Below are 18849 nucleotides of genomic sequence, written 5' to 3'. Positions count from 1 at the left end.
CAATGCTGCAGGAATGTTTCCTCTTGTGTGAGGAATGCAGCAGGAGGAGGCTATAGCATGGTGTCTGTCTCAAACACTTCTTTTCTTCCTTCTTCAGCGTTGGCCTATATCCTTCAGAAAGTCTCCAACTGAATGCCGGCAGACTGTGAGAAGTGTTGTGTCCGGACTAGAAAAAGGTCTTTCACTGTCCCCCACTCCTGTTTCCTGTTTGGTCATTGACATTTGTATCATAAGCTCGCTCATTGTTGTTCAGTTGTCCAGTCGAACTGGCCTGTCTTGCCACTGCTGATGTCACAGCTTTTCTCTCTGTTCAGAGGTCGAATTTAGACAAAGAGGATAAATACCTCATCTTGCGATCATTTGGCTGTATTCCTGTATGAATAATATTTCGTTTGTGTTCATTTACCATTAGCCTACACATTCAGAGACACTTAGTTTATATATATAAAAAAAACACCCAGCACGCCCCTGCGGGCGGTTTATCCTTCAAGCTCGGGTCCTCTACCAGAGGCCTGGGAGCTTGAGGGTCCTGCGCAGTATCTTAGCTGTTCCCAGGACTGCGCTCTTCTGGACAGAGATCTCCGATGTTATTCCCGCGATCTGCTGGAGCCACTCGCCTAGCTTGGGAGTCACGCACCTAGTGCTTCGAACACTTAGTTTATATATATATATATAGTGAGATGCTTGGCTACAAGTTGAACAGCCACAAGGGGCAGTACCCTCCATGGAGAAGGAGGCTAGAGGGCAAGATCAAAGTAGCACGGAGGGAGGTTAGCCAACTAACGGAGTTGCAGAAAGGTGCGACAAAGAAGGTGCATAAGAAATACAGCAAGCTGTCCATACCTGAGGCCTTGGAAACTGCCAAGCAAAGACTCACAGCCTTGGCCAGCCGCTTGAGGAGGTACACCAGAGAGATAGAAGGCAGGAGAATAAACCAGCTGTTCTCCACAGAACCAGCAAAGGTGTACTCTCAGTGGCAAGGGAACAATAAGAGAACAGCACCACCAAGGCTGGAGACGGAGCAATACTGGAAGAGCATATGGGAGAAGGACGCAACCCATAACGGCAATGCTCAGTGGCTGTGGATCTGAGGGCAGACCACAGCGACCTCCCTGAACAGGGTCCAGTAACCATCACAGTGGCAGATATCCAAGAAAGGGTCTCCAGTATGAAGAGTTGGACAGCACCAGGGCCCGACATGGTTCACGCCTACTGGCTAAAGAAGCTGACTGCACTCCACGAGCGTCTGGCAGCACAAATGAACCAGCTGCTAGTTAACGAGAGACACCCGGAATGGCTAACCGAAGGTCATACATACATACATATACAGTGGGGCAAAAAAGTATTTAGTCAGCCACCGATTGTGCAAGTTCCCCCACCTAAAATGATGACAGAGGTCAGTAATTTGCACCAGAGGTACACTTCAACTGTGAGAGACAGAATGTGAAAAAAAAATCCATGAATTCACATGGTAGGATTTGTAAAGAATTTATTCGTAAATCAGGGTGGAAAATAAGTATTTGGTCACCTCAAACAAGGAAAATCTCTGGCTCTCACAGACCTGTAACGTCTTCTGTAAGAAGCTTTTCTGTCCCCCACTCGTTACCTGTATGAATGGCACCTGTTTGAACTCATCATCTGTATAAAAGACACCTGTCCACAGCCTCAAACAGTCAGACTCCAAACTCCGCCATGGCCAAGACCAAAGAGCTTTCGAAGGACACCAGGAAAAGTATTGTAGACCTGCACCAGACTGGGAAGAGTGAATCTACAATAGGCAAGCAGCTTGGTGTGAAAAAATCAACTGTGGGAGCAATCATCAGAAAATGGAAGACATACAAGACCACTGATAATCTCCCTCGATCTGGGGCTCCACGCAAGATCTCATCCCGTGGGGTCAAAATGATCATGAGAACGGTGAGCAAAGATCCCAGAACCACACGGGGGGACCTGGTGAATGACCTGCAGAGAGCTGGGACCAAAGTAACAAAGGTCACCATCAGTAACACACTACAACGGCAGGGAATCAAATCCCGCAGTGCCAGACGTGTTCCGCTGCTGAAGCCAGTGCATGTCCAGGCCCGTCTGAAGTTTGCCAGAGAGCACATGGATGATACAGCAGAGGATTGGGAGAATGTCATGTGGTCAGATGAAACCAAAGTAGAACTTTTTGGTATAAACTCAACTCGTCGTGTTTGGAGGAAGAAGAATACTGAGTTGCATCCCAAGAACACCATACCTACTGTGAAGCATGGGGGTGGAAACATCATGCTATGGGGCTGTTTTTCTGCCAAGGGGACAGGACGACTGATCCGTGTTAAGGACAGAATGAATGGGGCCATGTATCGTGAGATTTTGAGCCAAAACCTCCTTCCATCAGTGAGAACTTTGAAGATGAAACGAGGCTGGGTCTTCCAACATGACAATGATCCAAAACACACCGCCCGGGCAACAAAGGAGTGGCTCCGTAAGAAGCATTTGAAAGTCCTGGAGTGGCCTAGCCAGTCTCCAGACCTCAACCCCATAGAAAATCTGTGGCGGGAGTTGAAAGTCCGTGTTGCTCGGCGACAGCCCCAAAACATCACTGCTCTCGAGAAGATCTGCATGGAGGAATGGGCCAAAATACCAGCTACTGTGTGTGCAAACCTGGTAAAGACCTATAGTAAACGTTTGACCTCTGTTATTGCCAACAAAGGTTATGTTACAAAGTATTGAGTTGTATTTTTGTTATTGACCAAATACTTATTTTCCACCCTGATTTACGAATAAATTCTTTACAAATCCTACCATGTGGATTCATGGATTTTTTTTTCACATTCTGTCTCTCACAGTTGAAGTGTACCTCTGGTGCAAATTACTGACCTCTGTCATCATTTTAGGTGGGGGAACTTGCACAATCGGTGGCTGACTAAATACTTTTTTGCCCCACTGTATATATATACATACACTGAACAAAAATATAAACGCAACACTTTTGTTTTTGCTCCCATTCCCCATGGGATGGACGTAGAGACCTAAAATTCATTCCAGATACACATTATTTATTAGCTAAACATCAGTATCAGATGATATTCCCTTTAACCCTTTATCACCCAAGTTTCATGCAGACCTGATGGACTTATCTCATCTTTCAGGAACCATATGAATTTTCTCTCCCTCCCAACATAGTCAAGGAGTAAGTTAATGTGAAGCTCACATGGTAAAAACTAGGCAGAGCTGGGGATTTTCTGTCAGTGTTAAGATAGCAGTGATTACTTTGTGCTACCGTGATACACAGCTTATCTCTGTAAAGCTCATCTTCTCTTCTTTCCTAAACTGTTTTGTCACTTGAACAAATGGTTGAACAAACGGTCATTTAAAGATTTAAAGAGTGCTTGTAAAAAATGCTCACTCAACTTTGGACCACTAAAAAAATCTTGATAATCTTAGAATTATGACTTTTACTAACATTTAATGGCTTTCCCCCCCAGAAGTCTGCCTTTAGTCTCAGTGATCTGACTTTTCCTGTATAAATCTACCATTTTTCTCATAATTTGGGTGTTTTTATCCTCATAAACAGACTGAAGTCACTGAAAACATTTTCATTCATGAATTATTTTTAGTATTACCCTGGATTTATCATGTATTCATTTATAGTCTATGTAAGTAGGGTGTAAAGCAACCTTGTTAAGACAGAGAAACATGCTCAGACTCAGTTATGTGTGTTTGTATGGCCTTCTCTGCTCCCTGCTTCCATCTTATTCAGTAAACATAACACGGCATATAAAACATTGCATAAAAATTCACACACATGAACAAAATGTGCTGGGATATTATTGATTTTACTCATAGCAAGTTGAAAAGCTGTGTTTGGATACAAAGTGGGTGTCGTATTGGCAATGACAAACATCTGCCCTCCTGAAAGAGCCCTAAGCTCGAATTGAAATGCTGATCTGCTTCACTTTAGTGCCGCTGTTCTCCAGTCATCTTAACATGGGTCTTTACCTGGGAAAGACACATTATCTTCCTTGTGATTGCATTGCCATCTAATAAAAGTTTGACCTTGACAAAAAAAATGTACAAAATGTTCTTTTATTGTGCGCTACGTGTTAATTAGGATTGCCGGGACGTGTTTGGTTACTGCTAATAACCTTTCTAGAACAGCATGTTCACAGTAGTTTTTCCACCTCGCAGTAATAATGCGACCCAGCTGTAGGAGATATCTCTGTTTTCTTCTTGCTGTTTGTTTCATTATTAATGAGCAAGAGGTTGAGGGAACAGCACCATGTATCATATTCAGAGAGAGAGAGAGAAGCACGCCTCCATGGGGAGAGCATCGTGCAACAGGAAACACTGCAAACTTAAGGGAAAAGATCCTGTGAGAGGTTCCGATAAATACCAGTATTCTCTGGTTTTTCACGTCATAAAAAAACACTTCCAGTCAGTGCACGGCAGGCAAATGTTTACTGGTGCAGCTCTCTCTGCTTCCGGTCTGCACAGTCATGCTGGCCTTTTGAGCTCCTGTGCCATCACCGAGGCTGCGTGGTTTGTGATGATGCACATCGGTATGTGGTCGCCGTTTTCAGAACCATTAACCTTTTGGTTAACAGAAGCCCTTCGCAGGATGTGTGTGTATGCGTTTGTGCACACTTGAAATGGAAATTTGGTATCTGGATTGTCCAGTTAAGTTTGAATTGCAATTATAGATGAACCGTTGTTGTGTTTCCATTTTTTTAACGTATCTTTTTCTGCCTGGTGTGTTGTGGCTGTGTGTGTGTGCTTCGCGCTAAGCCTTGAAGTGATTTGCTGTGTTGTGCGTTTTCGCCACAGTGAAGAGCGCATGGCAGGAGATATCCACCAGCGCTAGGCTCTCTAATTACACCTGCTCTTCCAGGGAGCTTTTATACCACAGTACTGTGGAAAAGTCTTGCGCCACTCCTCATTTCCTTGTATTTTTCTTCCAAGGAGCCAAAATTTCTTGTAATTTCTTTAAGTTGCCTTAAGCAGTTTAGTTAGTTTTCCATGCTTTCTGAGGGTATTTCAAAACGTTTTTATTTTCACAGTTTTAACACAGTTTGATGGGCGTGAAATAGTTTTTGCACCAACATTGTAATTCCCAAAGATATATTATCTGAAAACATGACATATCGTGGCACAAAGAAGTGACAGGGCTGAAAACTATGAAAGGTTGTTGAACAGTATCTGAAAGTCAAGTCTTTAAGCAAAGACTGGATACATGGCCCAATAACCGGAGTGAAAATCAGTGGTTACATGTCTTATGGAGTGATGAACCCAAAATGTTAATTTCTGGGTCAAATGTATGGAGGAGATCAGGAGATGGGTACAACAGTGAGTGTCTGTAGCCATCTCTAACACGGTGGAGGCTCTGTCATGGTTTGGGTCTGTCTTTCAGCCAGTCATGTTGGGGATCTTGTCAGAATTAAAATTATGAGTGCAGAAAAGTTATTGTCAGATTGGATCCACCATACAGTACGATCTGGAAAGCAACAGATTCATTATTCAATATGACAATGACCCCAAATGCACTGCCAATGGAGTAAAATTGTTCCTGGATAGGAAAAAAAATACACACACAGGAGCCCCAAGTTCAGCATTATTGAAGCAGTGTTGGATCATCTTGATAGAGGACAGAAAATGTGGCCAAACTTGGAAGAACAACTCTGAATGCCCTTCATATGTTTGCGCCTCTAAACACTGCTCAGATTTCTTATTTTCCTAAGAAAACCTAAAGAAATAAGGTGTGGCTCAAGACTTTTGCACAGCATTGCTTATAAACCTTTGTTAGCTCCTTTTGTTTCGATTTTAGCAGGGTTAGTCATTTATTTCCTCATGTGTGTTTGTGAAATGTGCGTATGTACGAATATGAATTTCTATTGTATTTCTCACAAATCAATCTCAGCAACCTGCGTTACGCTGGCCTTTACAGCGCCCTACTTACCTGATTTTATTTTTGTCCCTAAAGATCAGCAGTATGTTGGTTTGTTATACGTCCTCTGTGTCCTGTTAGTGCTTAATTGCTTTGGCGTGACTTCTCCCTCTGTTGTGCTCTTTTTATTTTGCTCCTTTCGTGTGAGATTAGCTCCTGTATGAGAAATGAAAAGTTGCCTTGAAGCGTTAAATTGACAGCTGGGTACAAAGTACGTTTACATAAACACTCCACCTGTTAACAAAAGGTTAAGTGGTAAAACAACGTTAATAACAACAGAGATTTAATACAGTATACCACTGACTTGTACAGCCTACGCAGAAAGTGGTAAGATAGAGAACAAAATGTATTTATACCTAGAAATCCACTGTGCAGTCTACAGGTGGTAATGAATGAATACAACATACAGTTCTCTTACTTGATTATTAGTTCCTCAGTAAAGAGTTGAAGAGCAAATTAGAAAATATTTTTTATTACTTTTACTTGGTTTCCTTTCTATTTGCAGGGTGGTTCTTTATTGTAACTATGCTTCTTGGCAATAAATCTTATTCCACTTAATTCCCTTAAATGTTGCCATGTTTAAGGAGAAATAATAATCAGTAATAATCAACCAAACACAAGGCTCAATGCATACAGTTAACAAGAGAGAGAGAGCATAGAATGATGAATAATGATCTACACCCTGTAATGAAAGTAATATAATTAGGAAATCCATTTTGAATCGTGACATCATCTTTCAGCTAGAAATCTGTTTTGTTTTTTTGCTCAGCTGTTAGAAATTCCCCCTTCAAACCCTGAGTGTGAGTGACTCACCGACCCAACAAATCCATCCAAAAATCTTGTTTAGCTTCAGCTGTATAACCGTAGCGCTTTGTTAAGTGAGCAGAGCGTCAATTTTTCTGTTTTTTAGTAACAAATGTCTGATAAACGCAACACAATGGCCGCTATTGGATGACTTCTTGTGTTTTATTGTTAGGGCATTTTAAACAGCACCAATTTTGTTATGAGCGGTTAGGTAACACAGGTGTTATTAATCATATTTAAACCCGAGCAGAACCTTCGCCACTGTCGTTAGTAACACCTGTGTTTCCCTGCTGCTTAATGTGAGAGGGTTGCTGCGAAAAAGGCCTGTGGTAAGATGCATGAGTGTCTGTCTAAATCCAATCCAGGCTAACACTAAGACATAACCATAAAGTGTGCACTGAATGCTAAAGTCAGTTTGAGTGTATGTATCTTCATAAGAATGATCACAAAAGCCATCGGTAGCGATCATGCTGTTAGCCCTGTGACTGCCAACCTGTCCAGAGTTTACCCTGCCTTTCTCCCAGTGACAGCTGGAAAAGGGTCCAGCTCCCCGTGACCCTGAAGAAGATAAGCTGTTAAGAAAATGCATGGGTAGATGATATCAGCGACTGTTGTGAAAGTAAAAACACAACAGTTACGTGACATATTTTATATATCAACATCTGGGTCAGGAGTCAAACATCTTACCAAAGTGTCTGAAGACTTCCAAATCCTTGCTTTACCTTGTCTGTATTGTTTCTAGTAAAGGTTTTGTTGTTTGCTTTCACGTATAGTGATTTCTTCTGTAAACACTGTGCTTTTTATGACATGTACGATTAGGTCAGATGACTTTGTGCCTTGTGCCCCGTCCAGAACCAGTTGGGGTGCTCAACCTTTTTGAACTGCTTGCTTTGCCGCTAAGTTAATAATGTTTACTAAATGAAAGACATTCACTAAAATATTAAATGAACACTTCATGGTTTTTTAATTGTCTGACAGAGTAACATTCAGAAACTACTGCTCTGGGGGATCAGTGTCACTCAGGATGATTTCAAATGCTTTCTGTCTCTAATAATTCCATTCAGTGCTTATGTTTTAATACCCAGAATACTCAAATATGCCTAAAGATGGCCAATTATATTATATTATTTGCAGAAAATGCTAATATACTAGTATAATACTAATATGCTAATTTTGTAGCTAAGGCTACCTTTATCAAAAAGTGAGAAGAGGCTTTATGTGATGGATGAGGCACAATAGTTAAACCCAGAAGTGAATAGAAATAATACCCCTAATCTCTATAGATGAACGATGGTAAGAAATAACAGTCAGTGATAAAAGGATAGATACACATCATAAAGTAATTGAAACATATAAGCTTATGCCATTTACATTGCCTTGCTTTGATTGTCAAATACTGAAACGACTGCTTTGTGTTTCTGTGCAGAGGACAGACCCTCAGCTCTTGGCCCAGTTCTATTACGCCGATGAAGAGCTGAACCAGGTGGCCACAGAGCTGGATAGTCTTGACGGCAGGAAGGACCCTCAGAGATGTACCCTGCTGGTCAACCAGTTCAGATCCTGTCAGGTTGGCAGATAACAAGCAAAACTTTCACTGTCTTTTATTACAAGCAATGCATGTAGATACGCGAATCTGTAATTTAGGTAAATTAACCCCGATTTTGGGTTTGGTTTTGATTTCCTTTGCTTGTTTTAATGTAATTGACATGATTTCCTGACTCTAACCTGATTTGGCCTCTCAACTAAAAATAAAGACAGCCACTATTATCCCTTTCCGGACACAGGCGCGGTGGTATGACTGTTGCCTTAGTAAACACTGCATGAAATAGTCTTGCTGATAAGTGAGATAAGTAGACTTTGCTTGGAAGCCATCAGTTGACACAGTTAACTTTGCTCTGATAACACAGAGCCCTGTGTCATGTGGGCTCTCTGTAAATGATTACCGGAGTGGCTTCTTTAGAAAGAGGCATTTTATAACCTGAGATGATTTCCTTTTGGGATTAGAGTTGGTTTATTGGTCTCATTTTAATCTTCTGAATATAAATCAGGTTGAATCTGAGCCACAGAACAAGAATCTTAAGGTGTGAATTCATGGTGGGTTATTTATGTGCTCGTGCAGCGCATTGTTGCAGGTTTTCATGAGGTCAAGGCTGAGAGGAGATTAGCGGGTGATGCTGGGCATGAGTGATGGCTGCTATGCTGCGTCATGCTGAAAGACCTAGAGGTGGTAGGGGAGGTTTTCATGTGACCTGTTGTGCCTTAGCCTCCTCCCCACTGGCAGAGCGCACGGGGAGAACCACCTAATAAGGTCATCACTTGATCCCCGACTGTTCTCTTTCCTCTCCATCCTTCCCTCTGCCGTGCTGCCACCTTTTTTTTCTTCTCCATGATATTCTCAATTAGGCTGATTTTTAATTAGTCTCTGATTTTTTTCAATGAAAATATTTAACAGCCATTCCTAAGCACTTATACATTTAGAGAGGAGGCTTTTTAGAGTGGCTTCTCTCAAAGGCATTAAGGTTTTTTTGAGAATGACTGAAGCAGCATGATACCCCATAGCCCAGAGGCCCTAAGAATAGAAAGCAAGTACATTCAAGCCAAAATGTTGTGCTTGAACCTGCCACTGCAGCTATCAGCTCTTATTCATGGACCTCTGCGGGGGTTGCTGGCATGCTGCTCACATTATGTTGGCACTGCTGTTCTTACAGTGTGGCCTGCTGGAACAGGCGTGCGTGTGCCTTTCAAAATGGACAAAGATTGAGACAGGCAGAGAAGAGGCCAGATGAGGACAATAAGGAGAGTGAGATGGGCTTAAAAAAAAAAAAGGAGGAAGGAAGCTAGTCTTGTGTCATATTCAGGGTGTCGCTGCAGTCGCAACTCCTGAATACGTGGAAACAAACATAAGTGAAGGTTATCACCAGTGTCCCCTGCTGGGAGGCGCTCACAGACGTTGAGGTGGCACTTGGATCGGCCCCAGACACATGTGCAGAACACAGCCATAAAGGAATCAGTGGTTAAGCTCTCCCTCTCAAAGCTTTTTAATCTCTCTCCTCGGGGCGAGCAGAGAAAGACGCAGTGCTGTGCCCGACAAGATTACAGTGCACAGTGCAGCTGCGGTTGAGTGAAAGGCTCATTGTAAGTCATTGTTATGGCTGTTGTACATGCCAGCGGCACATAAGCTCTTGATTAGCTCTTGTTGTATGTGACAGTGCATTTTCACTGCTGGAATTATGGGCTTTAGTTCAATGTTTTTATTGAAGGAAAATGTAGCTGTGAGGGCCATAATGGTCTCATGTGTTTGTCAAGTTGTTCCCATTCACGTCCTAATCAATGGTCCTCAGACACTGCGCTATAATGGCCTTCTTGAAAGGGTGACCGATGTTTAAGCACGGATTATTGACCAAGATTAGTTAAACAAAACAAAACAAAAGAACGCTTTTCAAGAACAGACTTTCACTCGCTCGTGTTTTTCTCTGCCACTAGTTCAATTTAGTTTTCTGTCACTCCCGTGTTCATCTGCAGGACAACGTGTTGAACATCATCAGTCAGATCATGGATGAATGTATCCCCTTCGACCGGGCCAACAGAGATTTTTGTGTCAAGTTCCCCGAGGAGATTCGTCATGACAACTTGGCAGGGCAACTGTGGTTTGGAGCCGAGGTAGTGTATTCACAACTTCATCAATCTGGGAAAAAAATGACCTTTCTCTGGCTCAAAACAAAATGATATTTAATTTTTTTTTTTCACACACTGAGTTTTTTGAATGCCAAGTGTGCCATCGTAAACAATTTAATTCTCTGTGCATAATTATATTGTCTCTGCTTGTTCCTGTCCAGTGTTTGGCTGCAGGCTCCATTATCATGAACAGGGAGATAGAGAGCATAGCTATGAGACCCCTAGCTAAGGATCTTACTCGCAGCTTGGAGGAGGTACGCAACATCACCAGAGACCAGGCCCTGCGAGACCTCAACTTGTACACAGACCGCATGAAGGACGCATTGCGACATTTTGACAGCCTTTTTGCTGAGTTTGAGCTCAGGTAAAAATAGAGACAAGACTTTATTATCAATGGTATGCACTGGGTTAATCTGGATTTATTGTCCACTTGATGATATTTCTGCAAGTGTGCCAAAAAGTCATTACGTTCCACTTTCTGTTTTCTTCCACTGGCAGCTATGTGTCAGCCATGGTGCCTGTGAAGTCTCCCAAAGAATACTATGTACAGCAGGAGGTGATTGTGCTCTTCTGTGAGACTGTGGAGAGGTGAATTTATAGACAGACATTTTTCTGCTAAATAATCCTCTTCTGTGAAATACCACACAGAGATGATGCGGTTAATTTGACTACTTTTTTTTTATTTCAGGGCCCTAAAGTTGGGCTATCTCACACAGGACATGATTGATGACTATGAACCCGCACTGATGTTTACAATTCCCAGACTGGCCATTGTGTGGTAAGTGTTGCCTGTCCTTTCACTGCCCTCTTTGTTTTCCATTCCTTTGCACCCTCTTACAGAATTTTAAACATGTTTTTAGTGGGCTGGTTGTGTATCCAGAGGGACCTCTCAACCTAGACCGAAAATCAGAGGATATGTCTGAGCTCTTCAGGCCTTTTCGCACTTTACTGAAGAAAATAAGGTAAAAGCCATGAATATCTAACATGGCAACAAATGTATTTTTTCACAGTTTATCACTATGCTCCAGCTATCCTGTGCTGCTTTTTTCAGAGACCTGCTCCAGACCCTGACTGAGGAGGAGTTGATGATGCTAGAGAGAAACTTGTGCATTTCTCAAGAAGGGGAGTTGTCCACAAGCCAGGCGCTGGCCACAAACGGCGTACCAGCTCCAGTCCAAGAGAATCACTCGTCCTGCAGTCCTGCTAATGAAATCTCCAAAAGGGGGAGTGAGGGAGAAGAGGAGCCACCGGCTGTGCTTGTCTGTCCCAGTCAGGAGGAAGAGTTGGCAGGAGTGGAAAAAGGCTGGGAGGAGGTGGAAACTGTGAGGGGAGAGGAGGAACAGGAGCAGGGTTTACTCTGTGAGGAGGCAGAGGAGGCTGAGCTGGCATGCTCCATGCAGTACGATGAGGAGGAACTGGAGCAGCTCAACATGATGGTGTACCGCGTGGGAGACGAGATGTCGACTCTGCTGTCGCCTCCCAGCCAGGGTCAATCTCCAGCCCACGATCCCAACAGAGGACAGCCTGCAGGCTCCAGTGGGGTTTCCAGCACGGAGGTCTCTCCACGCAGAATCTTGGGGAGCCGAGGAAGGACGGGCATTTGTACAGAGGAGGAAGACAGGGTCTTCTTCATGGAGGACCTGGATGCAGCAGGAGAACACATCACCAGAGAGCCTCGCTGTTATGTCACCTCTCCTCCCAAAGAGTCTGCTCGTCCTGTGCAGCGCAAGCTCGCACCGAGGCAAGACTCTGTTAGGAACGGCTGGTTTTCTGAGACAACATCTGAGCAGCCTTGTCCACAGCCACGCAACCTGAACACACACTGCCCAACTGCAAAGTGTCCCCCTTGTACTAATGTCCCTGGTTCAGAACCTCTGCCTTACACCAATGGGTGGGACATGGGTTTAGAGGGGACAGCGTCTGAAACAGCTGAAGTCATCGCCCATCGTATGGGAGGCATGAAGCTGTCTGCTACAGTCATCTTCAACCCTCACTCACCCAGCTTGACAGAACTGGCTGTGGACAAGCTGCTGCTACCTCGGCCTACTCCCTCTGAGATTGAGCCCTGTGGCCCCCTGGTGGCCACTCACTGCCTGCTCAACTCTTGCGTCTGCTGTGGCAGCTGCGAAGATGGCCACGAGGATGCCATCACCACAGAGACTACTGGACTCGGTTTAGGGCTCGCTCTGGGATTGGACAAACATTGTACGACGCCTGCCTCCAGCGCTGTCATTCAGTCCTCTGCTTGTCGGCTCCCTCCTCGTCCTCACGAACACAACAATAAGGACGACGTGGCCCATTTGAGCCCTCCTTCCTCCCGCTCTGCAGAGCCGCTGGAAGAGGCTCCTGGGCTGGGACACCAGGCTCAGGATTGTAGCTCTAGTGTCAGAAATGGAGCCTCCCCATGTAATCACCAGCTGAGGACTGAAAAAAGACATGCTAGTGGCGGCCGACAGAGGGACAAGGAGATGGATAACGAAAATCCAGAAAATAAGGATATGAAGAGGTACACCAAAGAGGACAACAGGAGAAGCTCCAGGTGTGTTTCAGTTTCATTTTACAATATTTTATGTGGCGAACATGGACTCCTCCATGCTCCATTAACACATATCCAGTTTGTTTTGTTTTCCTTAATTCATCACAATTTTCCACTTTCTTTTCTCTTAATATTCATATCCGTTTGTTTTGTTTAAGTCTTTATATATATGCATGAATTTCTGTATTTGGTTATTTTTAGTTTTCAGAACTCTCCACTCAGCTCTGTGTCAGGTAGTGACTGTGAGAGTGTGTCGGTCACCACATGTAGTCTGTCGAGCAGTGCATATACACCCAGGTAACAAATCATTCATCCCAATGTGTGTCTGTCTCATGTTTGTGCTTACTTCCTGCTCACATTCACAGTAACTAAAGAAACCTTTAATGGCTAATTTTAAAAAAAAATGATGCATTTGTTAATTTGGGCAGAGTAAATGGTGTTATTGTGCATTTATTTCCACTTTGTATTAAAGTGGAGCTTCAAAGATTTTATTCCTGGACTCCACCAGAGTAGCTTTGCAAAGTTAAGATGGTCCTCATTTATTTTATTTTGGACCATTAGTTAATTTACTGTCTAAATCAAGCTTTTTTTTTAGCTCCTCTCACTTTAAGGCAACTCCACTTTTGTTCTGATTGGCTGCCTCTTGCAAACAGAAGGTTTGAACTAAGGCTTTGTAGGGGTGCTGTTGTCACAGCCAGAGCTGTGTACCAGAAGTGACTATATTATGAGTATCCACTCTCATCTACATTGTGCAGTTTTCAAGAATAGAAAAAGAAAACAGAAGCAGAGCATTAAGAGCAAACTGAACCGTTTGGCTCTCAGGATGTCTCGTACATAGTGAATTTGTATGCATATATAAGAGGAAAATCAGGAAAAGGATAATTGGTCCACTTTAAATATGGAAATCTGCTTTTATTGATGTAAACTGACTGTGAAAATGATGTATGGACGTTTGGGGACAGATGTTAATTGATGATCCTTCACTGTGTCTCACCGCTCCCTTCAGTCCTGTCAGCAGTCTGACTCCCAGCTCAGGGACATCAGAAGACCCGGACCAGCAGGAGATCCAGCTGGCCGTACAAGTTGCCAAAGCAGCGACCAGAAACAAGATCAGATCTCGTTTCCACAGCAGCAGCGACCTCATCCACCGTCTCTTTGTCTGTATATCAGGTATAAAAGCTCTCATTCTTGATTCGCTCTCTACTCACCTCTTTTTCTTGCTTGGCCTGATCTCCATTCTGTGTTTTTGTGTGATGCAGGTGTTGCTGATCAGCTGCAGACCAACTATGCGAGTGACCTTCGCAGCATCCTCAAGACTCTTTTTGAAGTCATGGCAACCAAGTGTGAGGAAGGAGACAATGATAAGCAGAAGAAAGGTCAGAAAGGTGTTTTTTGATTATGAGATATTTTTAGTGTTACAATATTTTGCTTTCTCTCTTTAACAGACTAAAGACTGAAGTCAAAATAGCCTTTTGAATTAAGCAGAAGTAGTAACTAGTATTTAGTCATATTGCTTAAAAGATTAAACTTTCTTATAAAGATTTAACCAGTGGCCACAATATGATTTTCTTTTAATCAAAACAATGGATTATGGATCGTGTGACAGTGTAAAAATGAATGCTTGCATTAATTATGTGCGGAGAGTGGTCATTGTTCACTCGAATAGCATCGTTTTCTGAAGGCAGCTGCTTTCAGTGAAAAGCTCTTTAAAAACACACCATACCTACCACCTTACTTAATGAGCCTGATGTTTCCCTAATGAGGCTCCATGTGAAAAAAATTTACTCTAAATTAACAGTGATAGGTGCGCACCCCCAAGTGAGCAAAAAAAGCTGCTTAACATAAAACAGAACACATTTCTGATTGTGAAAAATTGCTTGTTTAAAAATAAATAAATAAATAATAGTTTAATCCCATTATAATGGGATTTAATCCCCATTTGAAAAACAAAAATCCTCAAATGTAGTCACTGGAGAGCATGTTCAAATACTGCTATTCTCTTTATCCTCATTGCCACATTTGCAACACCTGATATTTGCATCAAAAGTCTCAGTTAGATGCAACATAAATAAATAATAGCAAATGTTACTAGCATTTTAGCTCTTTATGGCATGGTTGGAAACTGACGAAAAATGGTGGTAGCTGGGTCTTTGTAAGGAATATGCCCTGGTTTCATTATATAAAGCTGTAGAGTTAAATTTTCCTCGAGTTCTGTTTTCTTTGAATAAAGCTGTTAGGCCTGCACTGTCGCCCCAAAATTTTCTAGATGGCACCTGACAGGGGTGCAAGTGCACATCAGGCATGTCTTTTTACACTGCCAGCTCCCTAGTACACGCAGTGTTTTAGTGGGGCTTTTTCTGGTTGTGTCATATTGGAAAAATATGCTAAAAAAAATCACAAGAAAAATACACAACCACATCAAAACAGAACCAGGTGCTTGGCCCAAAACAAGCTGATGACAAATGTAATAAAAGGACAGCTTGCACAGTAATGGACACAGCAGTGCAATCTTAAATTGCATGCTGTTAGTCACATTATCTAGTCACTTCATCCTCCCATTACTGTTTCATATTAACAGTTAATTAAGTTCATATGTGTAAACAGCTTAGAAAACACTATAGGGTCTTTGCTAACAGCAGTTTTGCACTGTTGTTTATAACTGAGCTGTTAAACTAAATAACAATCAGTCACACAACACACATTTCTTCTTTTATGGTGTTCAGCGGGGCCTGTTATGCGCAGCGCAGTCCTGGAGGACTGTGCTCTGTGTCAGGAGACCATTTCCTCATCGGAATTGGCAGCCAAGGCCCGTGAGGGCCAGTTCGAAGGTCAGCAAATCCACAAACAGACCCACACAGATTTTTTTTGAAATGTCAGCCAGTTCCTTTCTCCTTCTCTCAGCAAACGTTAAGCTGGTGACAGCTCTGCTTTGTGTTTACTGTTTCTTTTTGGCTCTGTGCAGACCCTCCTGACTGGGTCCCTGATGAAGCCTGCAACTCCTGCATTGCCTGCAAGGCTCCGTTCACTGTTATCCGCAGGAAACATCACTGTAGAAGCTGCGGAAAGGTACGATCTGTTCGGTTTAACGTGAACTCGATCAAACTGATAATTCATGCGTTATCATGTGGATGGTAAGTGATACGCTGCATGATGTGTCGTTTCAGATCTTCTGCTCTCGCTGCTCTTCCCATTCTGCTCCGCTGCCTCGATACGGTCAGGTGAAGCCTGTCAGGGTCTGCACACACTGCTACATGTTCCATGTCACGCCCTTCTACAGTGACAAGGCGGGCATCTGACCTCAGAAAACCATGCGAATGCACAGTCTGCCACAACAAGGAGATATGCAACAGACAGAAAGCTGTGTACAAAGCAAAAGCAGCACTGCTCGGGTAACCCCTAATGGTCGTAATTGTACCAGCTAAGCATGGCCATTCAAAGATGACACGTCAGAAATTCCAGACAAAAAGCCACCGAATTCCGATTTAATATTTCTAAGAGATTCTGGTGTGTCAGCAGGTTTCTCTGCACCCACATGATGCACAAATGCCTGTACATGTTTTTTAAAAACAGGAAAGAGGAAAAGCTGGCAATAACAGATATTAAACTGGCATTGTGCAGCAGTCCTCTGTAGCAAAATCGAAACAGGCCTCCTTTTTTCCCCTCTTCTTTCTTATTTTTCCTTTTCGTTTTTTAGCTTCCGGTGTAAATGAAAGGACTTTGTGAAATATTTCCGATGCTTTAGCGAGCTTCCTATATTTGTGCCCGAACTGTCACGAGTCTTGGATTAATCAAAAGAATGTAAGTTGTGATCAACATGTAAATAACGGTAATTCTGGTAATAAAAACACTAAAATGTCTTCAGTAAACATTTGCTCTGCACTGGAACTGAAAAGCAACCTTCACCGGTCCACCAGTCCCAGTCAAGCAAAAGTGAACGATGGACGACTTTTATATTGAGATTCCTTCATGCTTTTAATGGCAGTGAATGTCTAATTCTGTATCACTTTGTAAGATGGAGTCTGAATTTCAACAAGACTGTCCATTCACCTCTCCACGGTTATGGGCTGTGCCCATTGCTTTTACTGTTGCACCACGGCACACTGAGTTTTCTCCGGGGACTCTCCTGCACGCTGAGATGAATAAAAGGGATTTCTTAGTCATCACTGTTAGGTCTGGAAGGCCCCCTAGTGGAGAGTTGACCTCTCATTACTCAGTGCCCTGATTAGCACCACAATGTGTATAATTTGCTTTGAACCAGAGGCCTTTTCAGGTGCTGGCCTACAGGAATACAGGCCCGTTGATACTCGCTGGGTTTCTCTTTCTCATGATGTTATAGTGCAATATTGTGACTACTAATTGCAGTGGGCCTCCACATTTAAGAGACATCACTCTGCTGTTTGAAATGCATCTACAGGCCCTTTCGGAAGAGCAATGTTTTGCTGATATGTGTTTACACTGAATTATATTCATCCGTTCCTCTGGTGGTACTGACGGTCAGGACCAGATTACTTTTGTTCCCAGATTGATGTCATTTACTCTCGACTTCCTCTCTGCTCTTAAATCTGCTTCCACAGCAATGACAGCATACACAGTATCTTCCATAGCTACAGTATATTGGTTTGTACATTTGATTGCTCTCAAGTGGCCAAAATGGACCACTGAGCACCTGTTACGAAATATCACATCCTATCCATTCTGCTCTGGCTTAAAGCAGTTCCTCAGGCTTTACATATTAAGAATCACTAAATACTGCTGTATCAATCTTATTTTCATCAAAGAAACATATGAACTTACTTTGGAAAGGTGTGGTTTTTCTTTTATAAAGAACAAAAATAATGTATGAAGCTATAATTATCTTTATGTTTTAAAAAAAAACATGGAATCATGCAGTAATTAAAGGTTGGGATATCATATTATTTCAGAGCTTGGTCTTATTTTCTAAAACTTCAGTCCATTTCCATTATGAGAGCTGTGTAAAATATTGAATAAATACTGTTATATAGTTTTAAATGCAATGTATATTGAAATAAATGATTTTTTTCCTGTTTAAAAGTAGTCTTCTCTTTATTCACGGAACGGATAGAGACTGAAAAACTGCAGGGCGTATGTTATGTTAACCGTCCCATGATTGGAACAGTTGCTAGCTGAAATTTGTCTGTCTTGATATTATGTAAAGATCATCATTTAAAGCCTGGAATAATTTTAGCTTCTATTTGCCATTTATATTCCTGGCACTGGAGTGGGTAGTGTGGGCCTACTGATGATCCTCCTTAACTGAATTTCTTTATGGAGTTTGAGTACCACATTGTCAGAGTTTCATCCAGCCCAATTATAGGATTTCTAAAAGCAGATATTGGACACAGCTGAAGTTTCCTAACTATAGCAGGTGATCAAGTAGCTGATTGTTCCTGGGAAGGAATACATGGAGAGGAATGAAAGCTACCAGGTAGGTTTGGATTACGACACCAGGCCTATGGTTTGTTGTTGCTGAGATTTGATCAACCATTGGCGGGTCATCTAGCAGAGAGGGATGTAATGTTGGACATCCCCACCCCATTCATCCAAACAGGGGTGATGATGCATCCAATGAGAACCAAACCTTAAGAGATCCCTCTTTAAAGGTACCTTTAGAGGGCCAAATAACTCAGCAACATGACTGTCAATACTGGATGAGAGCCAAAACATCAGTAAAACACCTAAGTTCCAAGTACTTACTGAGTGAAGCAGTGATTGTAGTTGAAATTCTTCAGCATGGCAGAAGCTGATCTGTAGCCAGTAGGTGGCAGCACATGTTCATGGCTTCTCACCATTGTATCTGGATACTGAATGGGTGTTACTCACAGCACAGGGTGCTACAGTATGGAGCTATAAGTTTTACTTTTGAAGCTTGTAATTTAATTTGGGCATT

General features: G+C 42.6%; 1 protein-coding gene across 4 annotated transcripts in view; it reads left to right on the top strand.

Annotated features, from left to right (window-relative positions):
• Positions 1-17993, top strand: part of zfyve28 (zinc finger, FYVE domain containing 28) — a 29283-nt gene extending 11290 nt beyond the window's left edge. For 3 of the 4 annotated variants that reach the window (XM_005916694.3, XM_042218199.1, XM_005916692.3), the window contains 13 exons: positions 8157-8297; positions 10253-10390; positions 10567-10769; positions 10904-10993; positions 11094-11183; positions 11266-11367; positions 11457-12944; positions 13143-13238; positions 13948-14111; positions 14201-14317; positions 15665-15769; positions 15904-16007; positions 16106-17993. In XM_005916694.3, coding sequence (XP_005916756.1) covers positions 10283-10390; positions 10567-10769; positions 10904-10993; positions 11094-11183; positions 11266-11367; positions 11457-12944; positions 13143-13238; positions 13948-14111; positions 14201-14317; positions 15665-15769; positions 15904-16007; positions 16106-16237 — 2799 coding nt within the window. In that variant the 5' untranslated portion in view covers positions 8157-8297; positions 10253-10282 and the 3' untranslated portion in view covers positions 16238-17993. The remainder of the gene's footprint in view (positions 1-8156; positions 8298-10252; positions 10391-10566; positions 10770-10903; positions 10994-11093; positions 11184-11265; positions 11368-11456; positions 12945-13142; positions 13239-13947; positions 14112-14200; positions 14318-15664; positions 15770-15903; positions 16008-16105) is intronic. The other variant, XM_005916693.3, reaches the window with a different exon arrangement.
• The last annotated feature ends 856 nt before the right edge of the window (positions 17994-18849 follow it).

Source organism: Haplochromis burtoni, unplaced genomic scaffold (genome assembly GCF_018398535.1).
Source record: "Haplochromis burtoni strain Fernald_Lab_line unplaced genomic scaffold, NCSU_Asbu1 Contig_16, whole genome shotgun sequence".
Taxonomy (NCBI): Eukaryota; Metazoa; Chordata; class Actinopteri; order Cichliformes; family Cichlidae; genus Haplochromis; species Haplochromis burtoni.
Note: the sequence above shows the minus strand (reverse complement) of the source record. Positions and strands in the feature narration are given on the sequence as shown.